The sequence below is a fragment of the Ahaetulla prasina genome, chromosome 8 (genome assembly GCF_028640845.1).
Source record: "Ahaetulla prasina isolate Xishuangbanna chromosome 8, ASM2864084v1, whole genome shotgun sequence".
NCBI classification, from domain to species: Eukaryota; Metazoa; Chordata; class Lepidosauria; order Squamata; family Colubridae; genus Ahaetulla; species Ahaetulla prasina.
Genome location: NC_080546.1, coordinates 57,023,471 through 57,050,059, shown reverse-complemented (window position 1 = coordinate 57,050,059; position 26,589 = coordinate 57,023,471). Strand labels below are relative to the sequence as shown.

Genomic DNA, 26,589 nt, shown 5'->3' with positions numbered 1-26,589 from the left:
TTTACATTGAAATTTTACTTGAGTCTTAACAAAAACTGGACATGCCAGCAAACATTAGTATCCAACAAGCTGCTGAAACAATGAATTTACTAACCTTGACTGGTGAGAATGCCCCAGTTAGCCTTCCGTTTCACAGGGCGCTCTTCTGTGCATTCTAGGTTTCTCTTTGAGAGATTCTGTTTAATGCTGCTCCTCTCAACCACAGCATCTGTGGACATTTTTTTTAAACTCCTGCCAAGACCTGTGTCATCAATGCTATTCCCTGCAGAACATTCATAATCTGCTAACTAATTTCTTTCTTCCTTGACATTCTGGCTGTACTTATTTTAGAATAGCTTCGCGTAGAACAGTCACTACAGTTAAACCCATTCAGCAACATTTACTAACAGAACAGGCAGCTAGAGTGAGGGAAAGAAAAGATTGCATTGGCATGTTCTATTTTTAAAGTAAGAAAGAATCAGCTTAGCTATGACATGGGTCTGTTTACATTATTTAAATGGAAGACTCTCTTGGATTTTTATTCAAAGCTGTGCTAGAAACACTGTCCCATGATGACCCTAATAAAGACCTAATCCCAAATATCCTTTGGAAAAAATGGGATTACACCCCCCCCCAATCTAAATACATGTTTGTATATAGTAAACAAATACTGAGCTTCTAACAGTCCCTTAACACTTGGTTATGCCAGCAAGGCTGGGGACCCCAGGGGGTGTTCAACTTGTAATGTAGCTCTACTATTATTAACATCTCTTCACCTATCATTTTTCTGTTTGTTCTGTTTTTTATAGTTTTAATAGATTCATAATTAATAATAAACATTTTTGTATTTATGCGGTTTTAGCTTTGTTGTACACTATCCAAAGTGGCTTTTGATGAGATGAGCATCATGGGTGGATGGATGGGTGGGTGGGTGGGTAAGTGGATGGATGGATGAAGGTAGGTTTGTGAGAAGAAGGGATCCACTATCTTTTCCTTGAACTTGTTGTGTTGGAAACAACTGTTATGTAGATTTTCTGACTATTGTCTGGTTTTCAACCTATCTCAAATATTACATGTATTTAAAATATATTTTAAAATATATTTTAAAATGCTTGTCCTGGACGGCCAGAGGGACTTAAAGGATATAGGCTTATTTGTAATGCCAACATTAGAAGAGACTCTTCTGATTAAGTGAAATGATTTGTATACTACAATCCCAAATTTTCTAATTTCCCAACAGAATGTCAGGTTCACTGTTAAACTGCTCACTGTCTTTAGATGAGGGTGAAGTAAAAGAGTAATTAGGAGCAGAGGTAGCTTCAGAAACTAGGCTGCTGGACTGACATGCTCTATTTGCCTGAGCCAGCCAATCACCAGATCTCTTTGCCTGCACTCCACCTTATATGACTTAGCAACCACTTCTGTCTTACTTAGCAGAAACACATGTGTGTGTAGCATGGTACCCTTTGTAAGAAAATTGATTCATTTGCAAATAAGTGTAAAAATCTATTTTTACCATGTATTTAAAATGAATAAATGTTTTTGGAATAGGTAGACAAACTTCAAATGTTAAATTCATGTCTACATTCCACCAGCCAGAGCCGAAGGTCAGTATGGTGTTTAAGAAAGAAAAGCAGACATATGTTTAAAATTAAGGAATATGGCATCTCTGCAGTGCATCATAGCCTAGGAATTTTCCATAGCAGAATTCTTTTGTAGTTCTTTCTCGTAAACACTCCCTTCTATTTTTTTATTACAGCATATAAGGGCGACACTTATTTTTATTGTATTAAGAACAACCAGGAGTCAGAAATAATGAATAATCTAGTTTAAATAACTCTGAGATCTACTAATAGATTCCAATCTACTTCTTGCCCTCCATTCTTCTCAAATACACCCATAATGCTTAGTTTTGAATAATATGTGGCATGCATTTGCACTATATGTAGGCTTGAGACAAATTACTTGTTTGTTTAAAGCATTTATACTGCACATTTAGTTACACATTAATAGACAAATGTAAAGATCTAATTTACCATCAGATCAGTCAGCCCCATGCAACAAGGATAGCCTGGGGTAATAGAACTATGGTTGTTTCCATGGGTTTTCACTGAGCCACCCTTTTTGCCTCCAAACATGGAGAAAGCAAGAAGTATAAAATATGGGAAATATCATCTTATTTCTCTCATACAAAAAAGGAAAGAAAAAACTTAAACAGCAATTTAAACTCAGGCACCCATTTAATCTAGGGAGCATTTAATATATGTGGCCAGATGATACTCTCCTGGGCATAACCTGGCATAATAATTGTCTGATTGAAAGTCTTAGGCTGTCCTAATCATCTTGTCACAGTATAAACTCCAAGATACAAACTGGCACCAAAATGGTACATTTAAAATAGTGTGTGCTTTAATACAAAACACAGCAGCAAAAAAAATAAAATAGATGGGTCTCATTTGCAGAGGACATAAAGGGACTATAGCTAGCTTCCTCAAGAATGGCGACAGAGCTTCTGGAAAAATAGTTGTGAATAGATGAACCATAAGAGGCTTTGTACACATCCAAAATGATCAAACATAAATTAACACTCTTTCCCATTGGCTCCTTACTAACTATGGAAGCCAGAATAGGTTGAATTTATTCAGCCACTCCATCTTGGAAGGGGCTGTGTTTTCCTTCCCACTACCATGTTGCTCTCAGAAAGGCTCAAGAGAAATATCTAGCAAGGTCCACTTTCCTGTTTTACTTGAGGGAGAAGGAAGGAGATGTTTTTTCAAGCTATACCACCAACTATATCTCTCGGGCTTCCTTCCTAGAGGTAGAACATACTAGGATACAATCATTTGTGTGTACTGATTTAATAGAGACTTGCTTCTAGAGACTTGCCTATGCAGAGGTGGCCATTACAATCAGACTTAAAATCTTAAGTGAGACAATAAAAAAAGAAAACAGAACTAAAGAGAAAAAACAAAAGCAAAAATTATCCTGTATAAATTCTCAGTGTTAAGATAAAACTGACAACAGCTAGCTATAATTTTAACGTTATCATTCCAATGCTGCCAGCAATTGGTCTCACCATGATGGGAAAGGAAAAAGCTAATGGGTTTGCTTAACAAACGCAGTGCTTGCTTTGCAATAGCAGTATTCACTTAACAACTACCACGAAAAAGATGATAAAATTGGGCACCATTATGTGGCGACCCGCTTTATGATTGTCATTACTGTACCATTGAAACTACGTTTGATTTGATTTGAATGTTTTGAGGTAATCTATTGACCATCTTGCAGCCTATTCTATTTCACTGGATAAAAATATGAAAAAGGATAAATCTGGAGGATAACTGTTAAAACTGGAGTAGTAGTACAATATGCTCTAGGGATCAGCCTCACAGCTGTATAGGCTGCCTGACCACCTTGACTCCATTTGTACAGTTTTTGGTGTCCTTTTTTTCATGGTTAGATCACATCCTGATTACTGTGGGATTCTCTGGTGCCACTACCCACTGCAGGGAAGCTAGACATATTAGTTTGATCCACCCGCAGCTACTGATGGATCTGGATTTCAGAGGGAGCTGGGGTTGTTCCTGTTGGTCTGTTGCATGATCTATCCAAGGCCTTAATGGCTGCTTGGAAAGGGGGAGGGGACAGTGGCGTCTTTTGATCAGATCCTTATGTGACCTTTTCCCTCCTGTGGAACAGATCCCTCTTGTGATTTACAGAGGAACTGAGGGAATTGAAGCAATACAAGAATAGAATAGAATAGAATTTTATTGGCCAAGTGTGATTGGACACACAAGGAATTTTTCTTGGTGCATATGCTCTGTGTACATAAAAGAAAAGATACCTTCATCAAGGTACAACACTTAATGATAGGGTACAAATTTAACACTTAATGATACAACACTTAATGATAGTCATAGGCTACAAATAAGCAATCAGGAAACAATATCAGTATAAATCATAAGGATACAAGCAACAAAGTTACAGTCATAAGTGGAAGGAGATGGGTGATGGGAACGATGAGAAGATTAATAGTAGTGCAGATTTAGTAAATAGTTTGACAGTGTTGAGGGAATTATTTGTTTAGCAGAGTGATGGCGTTCGAGAAAGAACTGTTCTTCTGTCTAGTTGTTCTGGTGTGCAGTGCTCTATAGCGTTGTTTTGAGGGTAGGAGTTGAAACAATTTATATCCAGGATGTGAGGGGTCTGTAAATATTTTCACAGTCCTCTTTTTGATTAGTGCAGTATACAGGTCCTCAATGGAAGGCAGGGTCCCAGAGAGGCTCTGGAGGCTGGAGACAGCAAGAAAGTCACTTCCTGTCCAACCACTGGTAAACGGGCCGTTTCTGACCTCTGGAGGGCCTGGGGAGGGTGGGAAAGGCAGTTTGCCACTTCCCCAGACTTCTAGAGAGGCTCTGGAGCCAGATGAGGAGAAAAACGGGCCTTCCCCACCACCACCCAGGCCCTCTGGAGGCAGGAAACAGCTTGTTTCCCTATTTCTAGTGGGCCCAGAAGGCCCAAAAATCAGCTGGCCGGCGTGCACATGTGCACCGGAACTGAGCTCACGTACCCACTGATATGGCTACACGTGCCACCTGTGGTACACATGCCATACGTTCGCCATCATGGGCCTAGAGTGTTAGGAATGGTGAAGTGCCATTACTTTTCTGCCCTTATTGCATTGATGGCTAGCTGTCCTATACTCCTGTTTCAGCTGACACAGTCTCTCTTGGATAAAGGAACTCACAGAATTCTTTGTAGGGCCATGTGTAAGAATCTGTCAGAAAAAGTTTCTCAAATTTTCTCACAATTGGATGCCAGCCTTGTTATAGCTCCAAAGCTATAAAAAATGGACAAAGTCTTGTCAAATTATCTGAACCTGTAGGCCCCGATGAAGTGAACAGAAGACTGTGAGTTCAGCCTCTTCTCTTTAGATCAATGCCCCTCCTGACTTGTTAAAGCAAGCTGGGGGGTGGCATGTAAGCTCTAGTGGTGGAAAACTCTTGAATGAAGGGTTGATCCTTTGCCTCTTAAGAAGGTCTTGGTCTACCTCTTTCTCAGGAAGCCATTGCTGGACCCAACAATACTTGATAATTTGGATGATCACTGGCATGCATGGGACGTATTAGACTGGCACCATCACCCCAGACCTTCCAAAGGTCCCTCAAAACCTTATTACATTAGCAAGCCAGGTGAACCTAGGGAACTAATGAACTAGTGAGGTGGCTCTGTTACTATTAACATTCCTTTGTCCATTATTTCTTTTTAGATATCTTTTATAGTTTTTAATGTTAATCATCATCATGCAGATTGCCCTGGAAGATCTGCACAATAGTACACTGAAAGACCTGCAAGAAATATCATTTATCTGCAAGCAAGAACTGGTGGGACCATAAAATAGAAAAAGTCATAGGAAATGAAAAAGCTAAATTGCTCTGGGACTTTAGAATTCAAACAGACAGGCTCCGGCCACATAAAACGCCAGATTTAACAACTGTCGATAAGAAAAACAAAAAAGTCTGGATAGTAGACATGGCAATATGTGGAGAAAGGAAAATAGAAGATAAAGAACTGGAGAAGCTAACAAAATACAAAGACTTGCAAACAGAAATGGAATAACTGTGGCAGTAGTAGCTGTCTTGGGTGCAATCCCAAAACATCTGGAGCACCATTTGGACACCACGGGCATTGACAAATTCACCACCAGTCAATTGCAAAAGGCAGCTTTACTCGGAACAGCTTATATCCTGATACGATATAACATTATCAAACATCCAAGATCTGCCTATTCGAGATCCTTGGAAAGGACTTGACAGGTAGACAAAAATACCAAATCCAATCTGAACATCTGGCTGACTGTGCAACAAACAACAACAACAACAACAATAATAATTGGAAACTTTGCCAGAAGTTTGGGTTCAAATGCAGCAAAAGTACTGGGAATACCAAGTTGACAAAGTTCTTGAAAATGAACCCCATATTGAAAGGAAGGAATAGTTATCCAGACATTATCAAAATACATTTCTTAAGACAGTTGGTTTACATACATCATTTAGCATGCATACTTTATAGTTTAGTGGCTCAACAGTTCACCACATAGTTTTAGAAAAATAATATGCTGAATCCTCAGTACCACATATATTGAGTTGAATAGTATCTATGGCATTCCTTTCATGACCATCAAAGCTTATTGTACCTAGAAAGCTTGGGTGAGTCTATTGTTTTTATTAATAGAACTCTGAACCTTCTGGAATGTGAATCAAGAAAACATGTTGTACTATTTTCATTCTCCAAGCAACTGTTGTTGAATGACATTATCAGTTGCAATTATTAAATGGTACACTATGAAAACATTTATTACCACTAATTGTATGAATGAGCCCAAATTCTTCAGATTACACCACTACATATTTCTAGAATTGAAGGATCAGATAATTGGGAATGACCATAAAAGGGAAAAATGGTAGAGAGGACAAACCTGTTTATTTATCAGAATACTTCAATAGTTTAATATTTCTAAGCACCTGTGACAAAAAATATATATCTAGATTTAATCAAGACTTTAAGTTTCTAATTTTTTTAAAAATAAAGAAGAGTAAACATTTTTCTTTACATATCAAATTCAACAATTAGTCTTAATTTCCAAGCCTTTTCTGGCATATCTCCTCTGTCATTTATTTTCTTGATAAGGAATTGTTGGGAAAAGCTTGAGCAGAGTTTGTTTTTCCTTCCTGCCTATATTCCAAATCAATACATGAACAAAAAACTGTAAATAAAAAAAAGGGAACAGAAAAAAATTGCACTAGAGCAAATTAAATTAATTTTAAATGGGTTTTTTTAGCTTATTATATATTTTACTTCTCAGGCCAATTTTAAAATAAGTTTTTTAACTGCATTTTAAATTTGTATATTGTACCGTCTGTTTTATTCTTTCCTGTACACCGCCCTGAGTCCTTCGGGAGAAGGGCGGTATAGAAATCAAATAAATAAATAAATAAATAAATAAAATAAAATAGAGGAGAATAAAGCTTGGGAATATAGAAGTACATGTGTAATCTTAAAAAAATATAGAAAACTATAAACTTCCATATTCAATATTTATGTCTAGAAAGTTTAATAGCATGCAATTTATAGAAATAATTGTATTCTTACAAATGATTTGAGGGATCACACAAGGAATTCCATATATATCATATAAAGAACGTCATAAGTCCGTATCTTCTTCTCACTAAGTATGTTCAACAAAACACGGCTTATATTTGTATGTGGGCATTGAGTTTTGTGTAGATTCATTTGCATTCATTATTGATACGTTACTATACTTTGTTTATAACTTGTGATATTATCAATATATTTATGAACTTGTGACCAATTCATTTATGTGATGTATGTATTTCCAAAAGATTTCCCACCAATAATCAAACTGAGAGGTCTGTTCTTCACTTTTAGCTTTTATGTTATTGTTAAGCCACTTTTTTATTGTCTAACATAGTAAACATGTGCATGACTTAAATTTTAGACTACATAAGTTCTGTTTGAACTGCATGATCTTTCCTCTGCCAATTTTTCAAAATAATAAGCAGAACCTGAAAGCATCAGAGAATTAACCTACCATTTTTGTAACCCCAATTCCTATGCATCCAGGAATAGAAAATAGGCTTATCTCCAAGAAACCTACTTTAGTTTTATCCCACATTTTTAATAGATCACTCTAGGGCCCACACAATATTTTCCTACCCATCACAAAAATCTTCAGGTGTGAAGTGAATTATCCATAATTAGACAAAATGCAACTTTTGGGCCTTCTTAAAGGTCAGCAAAGATTCTTAGATCTCTTACTGCAGCAGTCCCCAACCTTTTTGTCACCAAGGACCAGTTTTCTGGAAGACAATTTTTCCACAGACTGGGGGGTGTGTGGTTTTGGTTTTGCTTGCTTGCCTGCGGTTCAATTCCAGCTGCGTGGCCTGATTCCTAACAGGCCAAGGACCGGTACGAGCCCAAGGCCCAGGGGTTGGGAACCCATTTTACAATATTTTGGTTGAGTAGTCAGAGAAGGTCAAACAGCAACTATAAGCAGCTCTCCCCCCAAGCCCTTAATGAATGGTAGTGATCATGCAGAACAAGGTACTCTCTGAGGTAATTTGGATGGAGGCTTCTAAGGGCTTTCAAGATAATTATTTATATTATGCCTCAAAGCAAACTGGCAACCAACTGAATCATTTTAATAGTGGAATAATCAGTCTCTCTTAAGTCATTCTAGAGATCAACCAGCTCAATTAACTAGTTTATAATAAACTAGAATTAAAACTCATTGTAAGAATTGTGAGACGTACCTGAGACATATCTCAGCTAAACTTAATAGGAATATACTTTTTCAAGAATTCACACATTCACATTGTTGTATAAGAGTAATGATGGTGAACAAGCTTTATTTTGCTTGTATGCACATTTTTTAGCAGATGAACGCATCATGTTTAAGTGGTATCATAAGGCATTCAGCTGTTTTTAAAATGGAATAAGGAATCACTTGAGCTATCAATTATGCAATTAATACTTATTTAAATTCCTTACATTTAATTGACATAATTGCACTTAGTATATAGGACTACCAGATCCGGGCTGCAAAACTCCAGATAGCCACTAGATGGCAATAAATAATAGGTTTTTAATCTGCATGTTTGCCACCTAATTCGGGCATTAAATTAAAGCATTTTCAAATTGAATGAGAATTTTCCACAGCCTTATAAATAATATTTTCTGGCTCGTAAAATTATTTTTGCATGGTATGGAGAAATTTGTATTTTTAAAAGTGAAGTATTAATTATAAAACAGGCATATATATAGATATATTCTTGCAAAATTTAGGACCAATTGTGCATCTATTGTGTACAAAATAATATTCCGAGAATTAAAATAGGTTTATTCTCCTGATATATTATTAATGGGAGAAATAAAGTTTCAGAGCAACCATGAGTAGAATCTGGGATGTGTGATAGAAAATTTCTCCCCAAATTGATATTTCTCTTAGGAATCTTTTCATAAAGGTAAAACATTCATAAATTATTTATTATTCTACCAAAAGAATATGTTCTCAACGTCAGCATTTGCCAACTCATTTAATACTGTTAATTATTGCTACATTTTGTATTATTTCTTGCACTATGTTGTTACATAGCTACATATATGTTTTAGTATTATTCTTAAATAGACAGGCTTTTAAAAATGTTACTGTATTTAGAAATAGTCATTTTGAATTTCTTGTTTTTGGGCACTGCCATGAATTGAAATGAGAAATATGTTTTCCAGTTCCCAGGCAACACTTGTTCATAAGAACCTGCATTAAGTTTCATTAGCACCATGAAGACAAACATATGGAATAGAGGGTCATTATCACACAAATATTAAATATACTATATTTTATATCCTATTACATATAAATTATCCTATTTGTAAATTTATGCTTTTGATTTTTTTTATAAATTATAATCTTGCTACTTTAATCATTATGCTATATACTTGCCAGATCTCTTTGAATATTATAATATATATTTAAAATATTTCTGATTTTCTGATTTATGTTTTTAAATCATAAGATAATTTTAACACAACAGACAAAAATAAAATATATATATCCATTGGTTTATACTGTAAGTTTGACTTCTCAATTCAAAGACTCATGCAGGTAGTTTACTTGGCAATAATAAGAAAGCCTTGGCATTTTTTTTCAAGATGTAGAGATTTCCTAGTAGTCTCCCATCCAAGTACCTACATACAGTTATGGGAGAAGATACTGTCAAAAAGTCACCTATAGATCTAGGTGACTTTTTGGCTATTTATTGATATGAAATAATTGGCTATTCTAAATTCAGCACTTACTAATAATTCTGAAAGTTTACAGTATTGCTTGCTATATATAGAAGTCAGACTTGAGCTGGATATTAACTGAAAAGAGAATTAATTACATTTTGGAAATTAATTACATTTTGGAAATTTTATTAATGCCAAATATTAGTATACAGAAAATTAATTAATATATTTTTATAATACACAAAGAATAGAAATATTAGATTCCATTAGTTTTATTTAACTTCTTTCCTATTACAGTGTCTGCTATACATGAGGAGCAGGACACTGCATGAAGACAACTGATACTTATGAGTGTAAAAAACAAATGTATGAATGCAAATAACAAAAATCGACATGGATAGTATGGAGAACAGATGCTTAACAAGGTATTTTTATAAACCTGGCAGATCAGTAACAACAAATAATAGAAAGAAGCATACCTTGTCCTTGAGGAATTCCATAAAACTCAGCAGCTATTCTTGCTGCCTCTTTACGATTCCCCTTTACAATATAGAAATGACTGAGTATTGCAAGGCTGATTTTTACAAAAAGTTTAAAGCAGAAAAGTGAAAGTATTGTAAAGTAGACATTGGATAGTTGTTGGGCAAAAGGCCGATTTTCCTCTACAACAGTCATTGCTGCACAAGAATCTTTGTCAGTGTTTAGAAACAGCTCTGAAATATGTTGCTAAGATCATATGGCTCCAGCCAGACACTCCTAGGGAACAGCTGGTCCTAAGGAAAGAAAATATCAGCTGGTCATGATGTGTGCAGCTCAAAATATGAGGATTATTTATACTGTAAATAGCATTGAGTTCATTAGCACTCCCACTAGCTTGATGGTATTTAACTGAAGGATACATACAAACAGCTTCAAGAAATCAATTATAAGGGGCTAGTTTAAAAGGATCAATAAGAGCAAGTACATCAGGTTTTGTGCTGTTGAAGAAAGGCTCTCAAATGGTATTATTTACATTATATAACGTTAGAAGGAAGAGCAGCCAAAATGTACCATTCTCAGTCACAGTTCAGCTAGCATTCAATTTTCTTTCTCAACATATTCTACCTTCCGTTGTTCTTTTTAAATATCCTGTATCCATCAGTACTTCAGCTTCATCGATCAGTTGTACCCATTTGAATAGCATAAAGCATATTAAAATGCCCATATTTAAATCTTTGGCTAAGATAAGAATGTTCTCAATGTTCTCAATTAGAGTTACTCATACAGATACAAGTATACCTACTCTGATACAGGATTGTCTATTCTTATATTGCTGTGCATAGTCATGGTTTTTCTCCATGATCTTAATTTTACTCACCAGAATTTTGGACAGGATTCCTTAATACCCTCAAAGGATGGTATGGTTGTAGATGCTGAATAGATCTTTTTGGCTATATTCTATTGCTTATTTTATTATAATTTTTAAATGTACATGGGACTCTTCAAAAAGAATTTTTCCTTGCAACTTAAGCTGCTGAAAACTCCAATAGCAAAAGTTAAAGAACACAGTAAAAGATTAGGGAAAAATCGAATAAAAGAAGACCAATCTAATGACAAAAATATAGCTCCCAGCCTCAAAATCAGGGGTGAAATCTAAAAATTTTCCCTACCGGTTCTGTGGGCGTGGCTTAATTGGTGGGTGTGGCTTGGTGGTCAGATGACTGGGTGGGTGTGGCCAATAACAATAAATAATAAAAATAATAAACAAAGTATACAAAACAATAAGAGGTACCAAAAACCAACTTTCACACTTTACACACACACAACACAACTGACTCACACACAATGTAAAAGCAGCTGCACTTCACCCAAAATGCGCCCTACAACAAGCAGGAACCTCACACTTTCACGCTTTACACACACAACACAACTGACTCACACACACACACAAAATGCAACATACAGCTTTGTGAGATTTTGTGTGTTTGTGTAGTTAGAGTGAAACACTACAGAAACACACCAAATCTCAGAAAGCTGCACAATTATTTTATTTTATTATTTATTTATTTATTTATTTAGGTCAGGAGTCTCTAACCTTAATAACTTTAAGGTTTGTGGACTTCAACTCCCAGAGCTCCTCAGCCAGCAAAGCAGGCACATTGAATTGCTCACGAGATGGATTTTAGGCAGGCAGAGTCAGTTGCTAGCTGATGCAACTGATTACAGTAGTTGAAGTAAAGCATGGCTTTGCCAGCCAGAAAGGAGCAGTAATTATAGGTAAGTGAGAAGGGGGGATTGGGTGGGCATGGGTTGTAAGAGGTTGTTAAAAATGATTTTAAAAGCCTATGATGATCAGGAAACTCATCTGGGATCGCCAGAGGAAAAAAAGATTTTAAAAGGCTCCTCTGACGATCCCAGCTGAAGTTCCCTCATCAGCCCAGAACCTCTTAAAAGGATTTTTTCTACAAGCTCTTCGGCTAAAGAGCTTGTAGAAAACATGTTTTTTAAGGTTCTGGTGATGAGCAACTCAGCTGGGATCGCCAGAGGAGCCTTTTAAAACCCATTTTTTTACAACCTCTTTGGCCAAAGAGGTTGTTAAAAAAAAGAGTTTAAAGGCTCTGATGATCCCAGCTGAGCCGCGGGATCATCAAAGGCTTTTTTTTTTTACTTTTAAAGGCATGTTTTCAGCTGAAGAAAAACTGCTTTTAAAAGTAAAAAAAAAAACTTCTGATGATGGCACAGCTCAGCAGGGGCAGGGCCAGGGATTTTTGCTGCCGGTTCTCCGAACCACCAGCCACCATCGCTACTGGATCGGGCGAGCCGGTCCAAACCGGGAGCATTTCACCCCTGCTCAGAACTAACAATAAAGCTATTGTGGTAGATATCTTCTGCCTTTGGGACTGACTATCAACAGTAAATGAATCAGCAGTCATGAAATATGCAGCAGACTAGCTCTTAGTATAGTAGCAATGAAAGCCTTGGAAAAGATCAATATGTATCTATACCTACGAAAATCGGGATCATGCAGGCAATGTTTTTCTTGTAATGTTATATGGAAGCAAAAGTTAAGACTTTGGAAAACAAGACAAAAACAATCTTGACACTTCTGTGGACTAATGAGGATTCATACTGAGAGCCAGTTTGGTCTAGTGGTTAAGGCACTAGGCCAGAAAGCAGGAAACCATAAGTCCAGTTTAGCCATGAAAGCCAGATGTTACAATGATAAGATGCTATAATGGAAAAACATGCTACAATGGATATTCAAAATAAATTTGCTGATAAGTTAATAATCGAAATAGATTTATAAATAACAAACCAAAAGATAACTCTCCTATATTGGATTTACAAAAGTCTTGCTAAACCATTGAAGTGTTTTATGGGAAGAAACAAAGAAAAAATGAAAATAAATAAATTGTAGAACAATATTTGAGAGATTAAAGTTCAAGATTGTTTAAAGGAAGGAAGGTAATATTGGTTTATATGATCAAGATTAAAATAGTATGTTAACTCTGATAATCCTTATATACAGTATAAAGAGAAATTATACTGTATTTGCATAATATACAGCTTTCTTGAGGCAGGAACTTGTTTTAATAGAAATCCACTTCAGCAGTTGAAGGGTAAATGATAGTTCCAATGTCTATGATTTCATTTCCCTTTATCCCAAGTTGTCCTTTATTTGACATCTGTTTGCATGATTCTGTCTTGGAGCAATAGTTGCCAAGCATTCCAGCAATATCTGATCAAAATGACAGGTGACTTATCTATACAGATAATCCTCAACTTCGAACAGTTTGACCAAAGTTGCGGCACTAAAAAAGTGGCTTATGATCATTTTTCACACTTACAACTATTGCAGCATCGCCATGGTCATGTGATCAAAATTCAGACACTTGGCAACTGACTCATATTTATGACTGGTTTTTTTTTTTTGTTGTTTACATTTATACCCCGCCCTTCTCCGAAGACTCAGGGCGGCTTACAGTGTATAAGGCAGTGTTCCAGTCACCTTTTGCAACTTTCTGACAAAGCAAAGTCAACGGGGAAGCCAGATTCATTTAATAACCATGTTACTAAACAACTATAGTGATTCACTTAACAGTTGTAACAAAAAAGGTAATCAAATGGGGCAAAACTCACTTAACAAATGTCTTGCTTAGCAAAATAAACGTTGGGTTCAATTGTAGTCACACGTTATTTATTTATTTATTTATTTATTTATTATTCAAATTTTTATACCGCCCTTCTCCGAAGACTAAGGGCGGTGTACAGCACAGATAAAACATGGATACCAAAACACTTAAAATCCAATATTAGTTAAAAATTTAATTTAATATGCTGAGTTATTAAAATAAATATGTAAAAATTCTAAAAATTTCTAAAAACCCCACTAAAACCCTCAATAAAATTGAGGACTACCTGTATGTGGTGAAGGAAGAAGGCTTTTAATCAGATGAAGGTCACAGAAGAAATAAATTTAGATTCTTAGCTACCCTTAAAAAAAAAGCATGACACCAATTCTATTTTGGACTTTTCTGCAAATTTCAGGGTGGGAAAAAAGCAGCTGAAGCATGGGAGAATACGTTAAGAACAACAAAAGCAAAATTGTTTCACACCAAGACTGTAGTGGAAAGCAGAATAATTAATATTCACCGGAATGAAGAGGAAATTGCTCCAAGAAAACTAACTGAAATACCACAATGAGAATTAGCCAACCATTTCTTCTGAAACTCTATGGATATGTTTTCTCTAAAAGATATTCTAACGTTCATCTCTCTTCCAACAAACTTTGGAAAAATCTTCTTGAAAGATTGGACCTTACAATTCCTTAGATACAGAAAAGTCACTATTGTGTTCTTGGACACTTCAGTGCTAGCGAAGGAGGAATACTTTTTTTCTTGCAGAATTACCTCACAAATATAATTTGTTGCAGAATCACACACCCAAATATGTTGTGACTATAGCCCTAAGAATGTACAAGTCAGCTGTCATCAATATCTTATGTCTATTGTTCCACTCAGTTTCCATCTGTTGCTGGCTGGGTAGCAAAGAAATTGTTCACTGGTGTATCATGCCACATGAAATTTTGTGAGAGCTTTCTTTCCCCCCAAGCATTAGGTTCCTCTCTACATGAAAAAATGTTGGACTCTTTTCTTTTTTAGTGGATCTCAGTTGTACTTCCTGCTCTGTACTCTGGTCTACCAGCTATTATCAGTGTGCATAAGTATGTTTGTTGTGTACTCTGGCTTCATTTGTCTTCTTAGTAAAAAACAATTCCTTTGAGTTGTTACTGAAACAGATTTTCTACTAGCTTGGTCAATATGTAATCATTGTCAGATCGTCAAAACCTATAACTAAGAACTATTGGTTTAATAGATAAATAAGAAGTCAAGTATTGTGTTTTGCTGGCAAAGCTTTAGGTATATTAAGACAATATAAATGTAAAATCCAGATCAACAGGAGATGGCAATTTATAGTTTTCTGCAATTCTTTGCTTCCATCTGGTGTTTATTTGGAGTTGTTCCGCTAAAATATGTTTACTCTATATTAATTCATCAATGTCTCACACTTCATCACTGCAGTGTCTTTTAGATTTTCTGGGTAACTCCTAAACTGGTTTAGTGGAATTGACAGGAGTTCCCCTTTAAAGCATAGGAAAGATTGAGAAAAATTAGAGTAAAATACAAAATCTATTTTATATGAGCCATGGTGGTGCAGGGGTTAGAGTGCAGTACTGCAAGCTACTTCTGCTGACTGCCGGCTGCCTGCAATTTGGCAGTTCGAATCTCACCAGGCTCAAGGTTGACTCAGCCTTCCATCCTTCCGAGGTGGGTAAAATGAGGACCTAAATTGTTGGAGGCAATATGCTGATTCTGTAAACCGCTTAGAGAGGGCTGTAAAGCATGGTAAAGCGGTATATACCGTGTTTTCCCCAAAATAAAACATCCCCTGATAATAAGCCCAATTGGGCTTTTGAACGCATGGCACTAAGGCCAAGTGTTTATTTCAGGGTTCAAAAAAATATATGACAGGGTCTTATTTTTGGGGAAACACATTAAGTCTAAGTCAGGGGTGAAATGTATAAAATTTGTTACTACGGTTCTGTGGGCGTGGCTTGGGGGGTAATGTGACTGGGTGGGCGTGGCCAACTTTTTTTTTTTAACTTTTAAAAGCATTTTTTCTACAACCTCTTCGGCTGAAGAGAAAATGCTTTTAAAGGATTCTGACGATCCCAGCTGAGTTGCCTGATCGCCAGAAGGGCCAAACAGGGTCAGAGGTTGTAGAAAAAGTGCTTTTAAAAGCTGCTGAAGATCAGGCAACTCAGCTGGGATCACTAGAGGAGCCTTTTAAAAGCATTTTTTCTACAACCTCTTTGGCTGAAGAGATTGTTAAAAAATGCTTTTAAAGGGTTCTGACGATCCCAGCTGAGCCACACGATCACCAGAGGCTTTTTTTTTAATGTTAAAAGCAATGCTTTTAAAAGTAAAAACAAAAAGCCTCTAGTGATCGCATGGCTCAGCTGGGCATGGGGGTGGGGCAGGAATTTTTGCTACCAGTTCTCCGAACCACCCGCTTCATTTCACCCCTCGTCTAAGTGCTATTGCTATTATAACTGTGGTTTATATTTGTGAGACAACACCCCACCCATCATTCAGTCATGGAGACTTTTTCTTTCCCTAAAGTATTTAGAACTACATCTATAGTCTAACACTTACTTTTTGGCAAGCAGACAGGTAGCACCACCGGTTCCTGGAAAACTATTTGCCTCCATATTCGATTTCCATAGTTACTTTTGACAGCCATGAGCACAAGAGTATTAATGCATTACAGTACTGTATTGAAAAATACCCTTTTTTCAAAGGAATATAACGTTTCATTATTTAGTAAGCTTGCAACCGAACTCTCCACACCGAAGTTGGAGTGAGATTTCTTTTTATCTTTAAAATGCCTTTGATTGTGCTGAGAAAGATAAGTAGCAGCGTCCCCTGGCGAAAACCTGACATTTCAATGTCTGCTTAACTGGGTTACTGCAGCAGAGAACATGGCGGGGGGGGGGGGAGCTCAACCAGAACTTCACAATAAGCTCCGCCTCGCTATTTTAGGTTGAGGCGTGCAATTCTTATTGTCCTCCCCGTATTTCCAATGAGCTGCGCCCAGTGCCTTTCCAGTAACATCCCAGAAATAAATAAGGGCAACACTCTTGCGTCGCAAGGGGAGGGGGGTGTGAACTTTCCACCCCGACTCTGCACGCAGCAGCAGCCCTTTCCGAAGGAGGGAGGGAGATCGAGAGCGAGCGAGGCCATCCACAGGCGATCCGGGCGGTGTAGACAAACTCGCGTTCACTCCTTCTCCAACCAGCGCCTTCCAAATGAGTTGGGGTAAAAATAGTCTCCCATGAGACTTGGTGCGTTGGAGTAGTTCGTTTTCTTAGCAATCATTCCGAAATGACTTGACATTGCTTTCCCCACCACCACCAGTACAGACTCGGGAAATCCTGTTAAGAACTCCATGCATTCGGATAGCAGCATAGGACGCGATCCCAGAAGTAAACTTGGGGCTGAATCAAGGGCGAATACACTGGATTTCCCCATCTGGCAAAACCTTGGTTCGTCAATTCGGCGTTCGCGCAGGTCGCGTCCGAGGTCACTTAACTCAGCTTGAAAAGCAGCATTTCGCCTCAGGCGGACTTCCGATCGCTCTAACTTTCCTATCTCTATGGAGGAAGTAGAGCGAAAGATGGATGCTGAGGCTCATGGGACTTGTAGGCAGTGGAATCGAGAGGGTCTATTCCGCCTATGGGCGGGCTGAGGCGGACGGGTGCTCTTTGGGCCCTCCTCTCGCGGGGTGGTTGGGCGGGTTCGTTACCAGGCAAGGTGCTGAGTTGGGCCTCCCTTTCTCTTCAATCGCGGACAGCGGCGGTCCCAGCGGCAGCCTTTTCCTTTCGGAGTCCTCGTGCCTCTGTCTAACTGGAGCCTGCCTGCCTGCCTGCCTGCCTGTCTTTCCGTTACTCCGAAGCTGAGGCCTGGCCGGCGCGGAGGGCAAGAAGAAGAAGAAGCGGGCAGTTGCTCGCTCGTACGCCTGTGTGTCGTGAGGACTGAAGGGACGGCGGGGAGATGAACACCGTCCTAACTCGAGCCAACTCGCTCTTCGCCTTCTCGCTGAGCGTGATGGCGGCGCTGACCTTCGGCTGCTTCATCACCACCGCTTTCAAAGAGCGCTCCGTGCCCGTCAGCATCGCCGTCTCCCGTGTCATGCTGTGAGTGTGTGAATGAGGAGGGCAGCGGAACAGGCGGCCCTTCTCTATCCCCGGAGACGGAGACCAGCAGCCCTTATTCCGGCGTGAAGGGGGGGAAATGGAGGGAAAACACAATCGGATGCGCATTTCTGTTTTTCAGAATTCTTTGGGGCGTCTGTTAAGTCTTTGTGGAGCCATGATGCTCCAGCTGTCACAGTCACCTGAGTTTTCCCGGTGCTGAGTTGTATTGTGCAGTAACAACGCCCCCCCCCCTTTTGTTTAACCCGTTTTTTAAATCTCTTCTTGCCCTGGTGCTTGCTTTTAATATAAAACCTTTACATAGTCTCACAGGAGTTGATGGAGAATAATACTGAGATCAGCGTCTCCTGTTTGATTGTTGACTGTTACATATTATTCCACTCCTTTAATATATAGCTGCTTGATTCCCATTTAAAGGAACTCTTTATATTGCCCTTGCAAACTTCTCTAGCTTTCTATTTTTTGTCAATTAGGTCATAATCTAATTTTTCTCTAGATTGTCAGTTTCAGAAGTGTGGCCTTTCCTTCCTGTTCTGTCATTTCCTTTTTCTTTAAGCCAATGAATGAACAACACGAACCCTCCAGTGCTGTAATCTGCCTCCTGGAAAGCTCCCTTGAGAGTGGATGCACAGAAAGGCAATTCAGTTTTAAAACATCAGTTGCTGTTCATATTGACAGCTTATTGGCTAAGCATATCCCAGTTTCTAAGAAGTTAGAAAAGTGTAAGATGAGTGTTATTTTAATATTAATGAGTGTAATATCTTGCTGCCCTAACAAAATAAATCCTATTTAGATACACTTTTCTGAAAATTTCAATAGACATCCTTATGAACTATGGATTTCAGATCTCATACATAACATGGTTAAAGTGTGTCATGTTAACTACACTGCATCAATGGAGTGATGGAAATACCGAGAAAATACATTTATGATATTTTCTTATAGCGAGCCATCTGGGTGATAAATGTAAAAATATGTTCAGATTCTCATTGTGCAGTAATTGTATTAGTAAAAACTGTAAGTGCTAAGAAAACTAAATTGTATACTTGGCTATTACAGATACTGAATTCACATTTACTTGGCATGTTTTGAATAGGTTTTTTTAAACAGCTCCTTAATTTAATATTGATTCCCAGTTAACTAGCAATTTACATTGTGTTGATTATACAGGATATTTATGATTGCTTACTTGTTGATTATAAGAAATATTTAAGATATTTTACAAAAGCATAAATTACTTTTGTAATCTACAAATAAATGTCACATTATTTAGGGTTATTTAACAGAATAAATTACATCTAAAAGAGAGAATGTTAGAAAGAAATACATGAATGATATTGAATAATACTTTTATTTTATTTACATAGAAAAAATGTAGAAGATTTCACTGGACCAGGTGAAAGAAGTGACCTTGGAATCATTACTTTTGATATTAGTGCAGATATCCTTTATGACAAATATTAGCATTAAGAGAGTAAAATGTCTTATTGGCTTCAGCAGAACAGGTAAACTGACATCAACTCTACCTCCTTCACTCGTAGCAAGCAGTGTGAGGAACACTGATTCCAAAATTGACAGATGTGAATATTAAATGTGTGAACAAAACCCTACAATGTTTTTAATTTCAAATGTGATGGTCCATTAAGATGCTTATGGAAAAGGAGTTTCAAATTGGTTGTACTTTAAATCTTACGTTGGGTGTTCTGCCATAGATAATAACAGGAACTGAAAATATGAGTTTTGCTTCCTCGTTTATAGGAAAAGGTGGAAGCAATAGTTGAGCATCATTCTTTGAAGTTATAACCATAGAACTGAATACAGCAAAAGTAGTAGTAGATTTATTTCTATGCAAGTTTAGTGAACAATATAACACCAATATTCATTTCTTTGGCTATTGTTTTGATGCCTTTTCCTGATGATCATGCTTACATTGTGCATACTTCCTGCATTTGACTGTCTGCTAACAAAGCTCAATGAACAAAGTAACACAGCTTTGCACATGGCAACTTTGAAAGTTCAGCAACATAATAGGATTGCTGTTAATCATGTCTGGGGGAAAAAGGAGGAAAAATGGTCAGTTGCATTCATTGTAAATAGCAAATAGCAAAGAATGCAAAAAAATAAATAAAAAATAGCAAGTAGCACAGAATTAAAAAAGCAGAAAAATTGAAAAATAATAATCCTAATAACCAAGTAGATAACAGTCTTTTTTCTTAAGTACATAATGATTCTCATGCTTCCCCCTTTTCCCTTCAACTAGGTCTAATCAATGGCAGCAACAGATCTACTTGCTGTTTTATTGGATAATACCAGTCTCTATGGCATTGAGATTTTTTAAAAAAACTAAATACAGGATGTTAGAGTGCTCAAAACATGATGTAATTAAATGGTCTTTTTCAGTTCCCAAATCAAAGTAAAATTGTGGACTGTATGTTCTGAACTCATAACATTCAAAATTCTCATTCTTATTTCAGAATATTTTGTATACTTCTAGTGAGCACTTTCTCTGTTTTCATTTCTACTCTACCAGCTTGTAACCAACACAGCTTCAGGGCTTGTTGGAATGCTTTGAGCTTGAATAATGTTCAGGCTTGCCAATCTGTGTGTATAGTTTTTTCTTTCTTTAAATAGCAGCTTATTGAGATTTGTACTGAATGTGAATGTTTTGAAAAGAGTCATATTCTGAAACAGCATATGTTCCTTATCTTTTTCACATCTGCAAAGTATATTTGATTGGAACGTGAAACAGTTATTTCTATATTTATCAGCAGAATATTCAACAAAGAACAATGTAAGTGTACATTTAACAGTGAATAAATAGAAAATCATACTACATTTCATGCTATTAGAATTACTGAGCTGCATAATAGTAATACATGGGCAGATATTTTACTTCTTACTGTCCTCAATCACCAAAATCAATTGTAGAATATATTCTGGCAATAACTAAAAAGCAGCGATTGATTATATTTTGAAGTTGTTCTTTGACGGGCTATTACATATGTTGCATTGTAATTTGAACCATTTCATTTTCCTGAATTAACTATTTATTTATTTAAGATAATTTATATGGCAGCCCACTCACTGTCAGTGACTCACAAAGATAATCTATAAAATGTGCATAAAAGTTTATCCATATTCTGAAAGTTAATTTACCTGGCAGTTCTAGCTTGAATACTGTTTGAAAAGTTCTCTTAATAGAAAGGAAGCAATTTGGATTTCATGGATTGGCATTACAATACCATCTAACTTCTGTTTCCAAAATTTAACTCATGGCTATCTTAATCAGAAAGGACACCACCATTTTATATGACAGAGATTAGCCATTTAATTCTTCAAGTCAGGGGTCCCCAAGGGATCACCGTAGCATATCAGTTTAATAAATTAATTAATACCTAATCTTTCTGTTTACAATATTATGGCTTGAATCATGATTTTGTCCATAGGATCATTGCAATTATTTATAATTTTTCTTCATTTATTATAATTTTCCCATGCCACTGTTTCCTTTCTTTATAAGAAATACCTTTCCTTAGAAAAGAAGAGTCTAATATGATACTTCCATACTTGTGTACATTTTTCCAGATACACCTGTATTTGCACAATGAATGTGTAAACATTTATTTAATTTTATTTTCCGAATAATGTTGTAAGCAACCTTGAGTAAGGTACACCTACTATAATAATGTTTTTCATAGTGCTCACTTTTATACTAATATCTCAAAACAAATAGGCTTTAGTATTAAGTATTTATTTTATTTCTTTATTGATTTTTTATGATGCTTCCAGGGAAATTATATAGAAAAAAGTATAGATATTGTTGTTATATGTAAATTCAACCATCTCTGTATATCCAGAGAAAGACAGTACATAACAAAGTATATGAGACAACGATGTATAGTAGATGAAACATTTTTAATCTCTTTGGTGATGCTATAATTTTGTTGAAATAAGTAGTTATTTTTTGGCTCAGAAAAACAGTTCTAACTCTAGAAACTCTTAAAATAATATTTTCAAGTATTACTTCCAAGCTTTTAATAGTCCTAGAAAATGCTACCCTTCAAGAGTACAAGAGTAACCTGCAAATTGCATGTGGCCCCCTTTGTTTTTTTAAATGACAATTTTATTGATTTTTATGTAAAAGACGAGCATAAAATCAGAACTTATAAAAAGTATTAAAATAATTGAAAGTAAACCATGCATATAAAAGATATAAAATAATGATACCGCAAAGAAAAGCAAGTAAGTGAGAAAACAATACATTAGTAATAAGATTTTTAGCAGTGTATTTTTTCTTCTTTTTTAAGATTTTATGTACCTATTTTTAATCATCATCATCATTTAGAATATGTCCTTTCAGCTCTCAATTGCCTGTGCATATGTGGATTAGAAGCCCTTCAAAAAAACTTTTCCGCCTCTGTTTCAGTGGTTCCATACAGCTTGATATTAAACATAATATTTGTTTAATTTACTTTAAATTACTTTAAATGTTGCAGAAAAGATTTAAAAATTGCAGGTTAATCCGCTTTTATGTTCCACTTCCAAGTGCACTTCTGCATTGTACATATTAGCTGACTTTATTTAAAATTGTACTGTGAACAAAATGTTTCTATATTCTGCTTTCTTAAGATATATATTTTATATTGGTTTTGTTGATAATAACTTTTTAGTTTTAATTGTAGGCATTGAATCAAGTTGTCCTTTGGGACAAAATTATCTTGAGAGGCGATAACCCAAAGCTGCTTTTGAAAGATATGAAATCAAAATACTTTTTCTTTGATGATGGAAATGGCCTTAAGTGAGTAAATTTCCCCTCATATTTTTTATTGATATATATATATATATGTGATATATCTACCCCAGAATAAAAGTATAAGTAGTCTTATACAGTCTTCGACAGTATATTTCTGTTGCATCTGAGCCTCTTCAGCAGAATACATTTAATCTTTAACAATAATAATTGGGACTGGAATTTTCATTGCTAAACAATGCAGTGTAAAGTGCAACATTATACAATTGTATCACTTAGCAATGACAATTCTGGCAATCCCCATTGCTGTAGTTAAGCAAGGATCACAAGTCATTAAGCAAGGACTTCCTGCCAGCTTCTAACAAATGAGGTCAATGGGTAATCCAGCAGGAAGTTGCAAGTATAAGCATAGCTGGGCCCCATGGGGTGGCTGCTGCTTCCTGTGGGAAGGTGCGCAGGTAACTACCATAGTGCTGCAAAAGTGTGGATAGTGGACCGGTGGGTACCACAGTGTGCAGATTCGTATAATTCATAGCCAGGCTTTTCAGGAGATAAAGTGTAGGAGAGCAAATTACAAGAGTGACTTACAACCTTCCTGCCAGCTTCCCCATTAATTTTACTTGTGGGAAGCTAGCAGGAAAGGTCACAAAATGGTAATCATGTGACACTGCAACTGTCAAAAGTGCAAGCTGGTTGCCAAGCACCTGGATTGCGATCACATAACAGCTGTTGTGCTGGGACGCCTAGAATTTTGAGGACTGGTCATAACTACCGTTGTTCAGCACTGTCATAACTTTGAACAGTCACTGAATGAGTGATCATTAACTGAGGACTACCTGTAAATAGATACTTTTTCTTTCGAGATAATTCACTAAATGTTGACCATCTATTTATGAATGCTGCAAGTATCTACGTATCTCTAATATAATTTATAAAAGTTTTCTGTGTATTTGATAGACTTGCTTATGAATATTAACCTGACTATAAGTCTTGAATGTCTAATGAGTGCCCTCCCCATTACATGACCACAATAAAGAGGTGAAGGTTTCATTGTTTCTCAATAAGAAAACTGAACACTAAAGTTCATAATCAAATTCTTACTAAATCGAATTAATGATTTTTTTTATGATGACATGCATATAAGGCTATGCAAAGCATTTAAAGGCATGATCCATGAATTGTAAAGTCACAAATAAGGTGCTTCTCAAAGGTCTGACAAAGATTGAGCTGCTTCAAGGGCATTCCTGGGTATATGTACTTGTTTGTATACAGACAGAAGCCTCTGGGTGGCTTCTGTCTGTGGATGCATGTGCATGAATAAATTAAGACCCTTGAATCAGCCACACCAAGTGTTCTAGAAACATTGATGCCTCCCACTTCATGACACATCCCTTTTGAATGATTTGCATAGCAGTTATGCATCATTTTACTTACATTTTAGCTTTTCTTGTAGCTTAAAGTAATTAAATGTTTCTTCTAACTCTTTGCTCTAATTGCAGGGGCAACAGGAATGTCACTTTGACTCTCTCATGGAATGTCGTACCAAATGCAGGAATCCTACCTCTTGTAACAGGAGCAGGACACATATCTGTTCCATTTCCAGATACTTATAAAACAGCCAAAAGCTATTAAATTATTGGGCTGTACCTTGAGTAACATATTTTTATACCTGTACATTATAAATTTTATCAATTTTTAGTCTCTTGCCCGCTGCAATTCAAAGGTACTGTACTTAATTTCTTTATGCTTAGCTGAGAGGGAGGGACATTTTGTCAGATTTGTTTTCATTTAAAAAAGATGAAATTCCAATCTCGAGGAAAGGTGGTTGTTTAAATTTGAGCAAATGGTTTTGTGTTTACTATTGGGAGAAAAATACCTTTCTTATAAATAAACTTTTTGAAATCAGAAACAGTTTGGTTTGGTATAGTATGAGTTATTTTTTTCTTCCATTCTCCTATCTATGCATCCTTATTTGAAAATTCAGTATTGCCACCATGGCATATTGTTAAACAGAAACAAATTTTGACTAATTTTACTCAAACTGAGCATTTACTGAAACAAATTCCTTTGTAAAAATATTTTATAAAAGAAATGGAACATGAACAAACCTTCACTTTTTTAGGAGTTGCATTCTGGATTGATATTGGTACAAAAAATTCAGGTGGCGTATCTTTGTGGAATCAGTTTGAATCTGATCTTGGGGCAAAGATTAAAGTAGCTTTCGCAAAAGTTGTGGTGGTTGAGATTTGAGAAGATACATCATGAGATATATCATTTAATTCAAAAATAAAACTGCAATTCTTAGATAAAATTCAAAAAAAAATTCAACTCATGCAGTATTGACTATATAAAATAGCTTAACACCTTATTTTGTTAAAAAATCTTATTAGGCTTGTTTCATTCTTGTTTTGATCTTCAAAGCAGTGATCAAATTATCTAATCCGATTCCTCATCTATTTGGACAGTATTTTTAATTATCCCTATTGACAAATGAGATATTTAAAAATTATACATTTTTTCTTTTATCAATTACACTACTTACATTATATTTCACCTAACACACTTCAAATACACACATAATTAATTAAATCTTAACATACCCCAATCTTAATATAGAGTCAGAAGTTTGTAGAATCTCTTTTACCCACATGTAGCTTTTAGATCAGAATAAACAATTTTTTCTGCATACATGCATGGATGAGGGACAAATTCTGAAGCATTTTCTGAACCATTTCAATACTTGCCATGATTTAACTTTTAGATTTTCTAAGGCACTGTTGCTTATTGTGTCTAAGGAAAACCTTTTGGTTGCATAGAATCATTTTATTTCATTTCAGACACTTCCCAAGTGCCTGCTTTTCTTTTATATAACATTTTTTTGGTCTTAGAATATGCTGTTCTTTCTTTTATACATTTCATCCTTATATCACTGCATCTTTATATTACAATGAGCATGAACAAAAGCCTTAATGTGATTAAGTACAAGTTACTATAAGTGGTCTAATTAGTTTTAATGTTTTAGCATATGTATCTAAGGGAGATTAAAAACTTCCCTTAGGAGGATGGAAGGTTACTAAAAGCCTTGTTTAAGAACTGGCTTATGCCGTGTTTAGGGTCACAGAAAAGCCCTTCAAATAGTTCTTATAATTCATAATATTGTAGCCCACAGAACACATTACATAGGACTGCATAATAATCCTATGTAAGATGATTCAACCACAGTAATTTCCTATTGAGCAGGTTTATATTTCTGAAAGAATGATTTGGAGGCAGTATCAGATATTTACAAGGTAGTAAATATCTCTGGAAATGCATTTGCCACTTCTTCTTAGTAGTCTGTATAGGGGCCAATCTAGAATGCTACCTGTTTAGTCCAATAGCTATTCTGAGTGCTTCTTCTGGATGTGTCCTCCAAAGAACCCTAATTCAGGTAAGTCTGATGCTGTCCCCTCTTGAAGGTAGTCCATACAAGAAACACAGAAATAGATACTACTTCATCTTCATTATAAGAATACAGTAATAGAATCTTGCAAATCTGAAATTATTTCTTCTCCTTTTACTCTCTGGAAAACTAGGAAAGATCCCTTCTGAAATACTTCCCACGTGCTTCTGTGGACTGAAATACTTTTTGCATGGTGGTTGTCTACTCTGCAACCCAAGTTCATTCTCACATACCATTATTCAGAGAAGAAAATTAAGAATAATTCTTAGCAATTATTTACATAGAAACTTATCTGACATTATACGATCATTCTATCACTATTTGCAGCTATAGATCTGGTATAATAAAAGAGCAAAT

The 26,589-nt window shown here is 36.2% G+C and overlaps 2 protein-coding genes across 4 annotated transcripts in view; one reads left to right on the top strand and one right to left on the bottom strand.

The window, feature by feature from the left end:
* ASB5 (ankyrin repeat and SOCS box containing 5) overlaps nucleotides 1-17,456 on the bottom strand; it is a 37,070-nt gene extending 19,614 nt beyond the window's left edge. The window contains exons 1-2 of one of the 3 annotated variants that reach the window (XM_058193474.1): nucleotides 16,482-17,456; nucleotides 10,266-10,559 (exon numbers count right to left, since the gene is read on the bottom strand). In XM_058193474.1, coding sequence (XP_058049457.1) covers nucleotides 10,266-10,461 — 196 coding nt within the window. In that variant the 5' untranslated portion in view covers nucleotides 10,462-10,559; nucleotides 16,482-17,456. Of the gene's footprint in view, nucleotides 1-94; nucleotides 10,226-10,265; nucleotides 10,560-11,143; nucleotides 11,330-16,481 lie in introns of those variants that run through there. The other 2 variants (XM_058193475.1, XM_058193476.1) reach the window with 2 other exon arrangements.
* Nucleotides 17,457-17,629: 173 nt separating this feature from the next.
* Nucleotides 17,630-24,703, top strand: SPCS3 (signal peptidase complex subunit 3). Its single transcript, XM_058193489.1, has 5 exons — nucleotides 17,630-18,022; nucleotides 19,408-19,483; nucleotides 20,757-20,831; nucleotides 22,723-22,838; nucleotides 24,290-24,703. The coding sequence occupies exons 1-5, from the start codon at nucleotides 17,880-17,882 to the stop codon at nucleotides 24,420-24,422; spliced, it is 543 nt and encodes a 180-aa protein (XP_058049472.1). The 5' UTR covers nucleotides 17,630-17,879; the 3' UTR covers nucleotides 24,423-24,703.
* The last annotated feature ends 1,886 nt before the right edge of the window (nucleotides 24,704-26,589 follow it).

What these genes read in the sequence shown, in the direction of transcription:
- SPCS3 (XM_058193489.1), top strand. Translation starts at nt 17,880, where the DNA reads ATGAACACCGTCCTAACTCGAGCCAACTCGCTCTTCGCCTTCTCGCTG. An exon ending in AATATTCAACAAAGAACAAT is followed by an intron (nt 20,832 to 22,722) that starts GTAAGTGTACAT and finishes TTTTAATTGTAG; the next exon opens with GCATTGAATCAAGTTGTCCT. An exon ending in GATGATGGAAATGGCCTTAA is followed by an intron (nt 22,839 to 24,289) that starts GTGAGTAAATTT and finishes CTCTAATTGCAG; the next exon opens with GGGCAACAGGAATGTCACTT.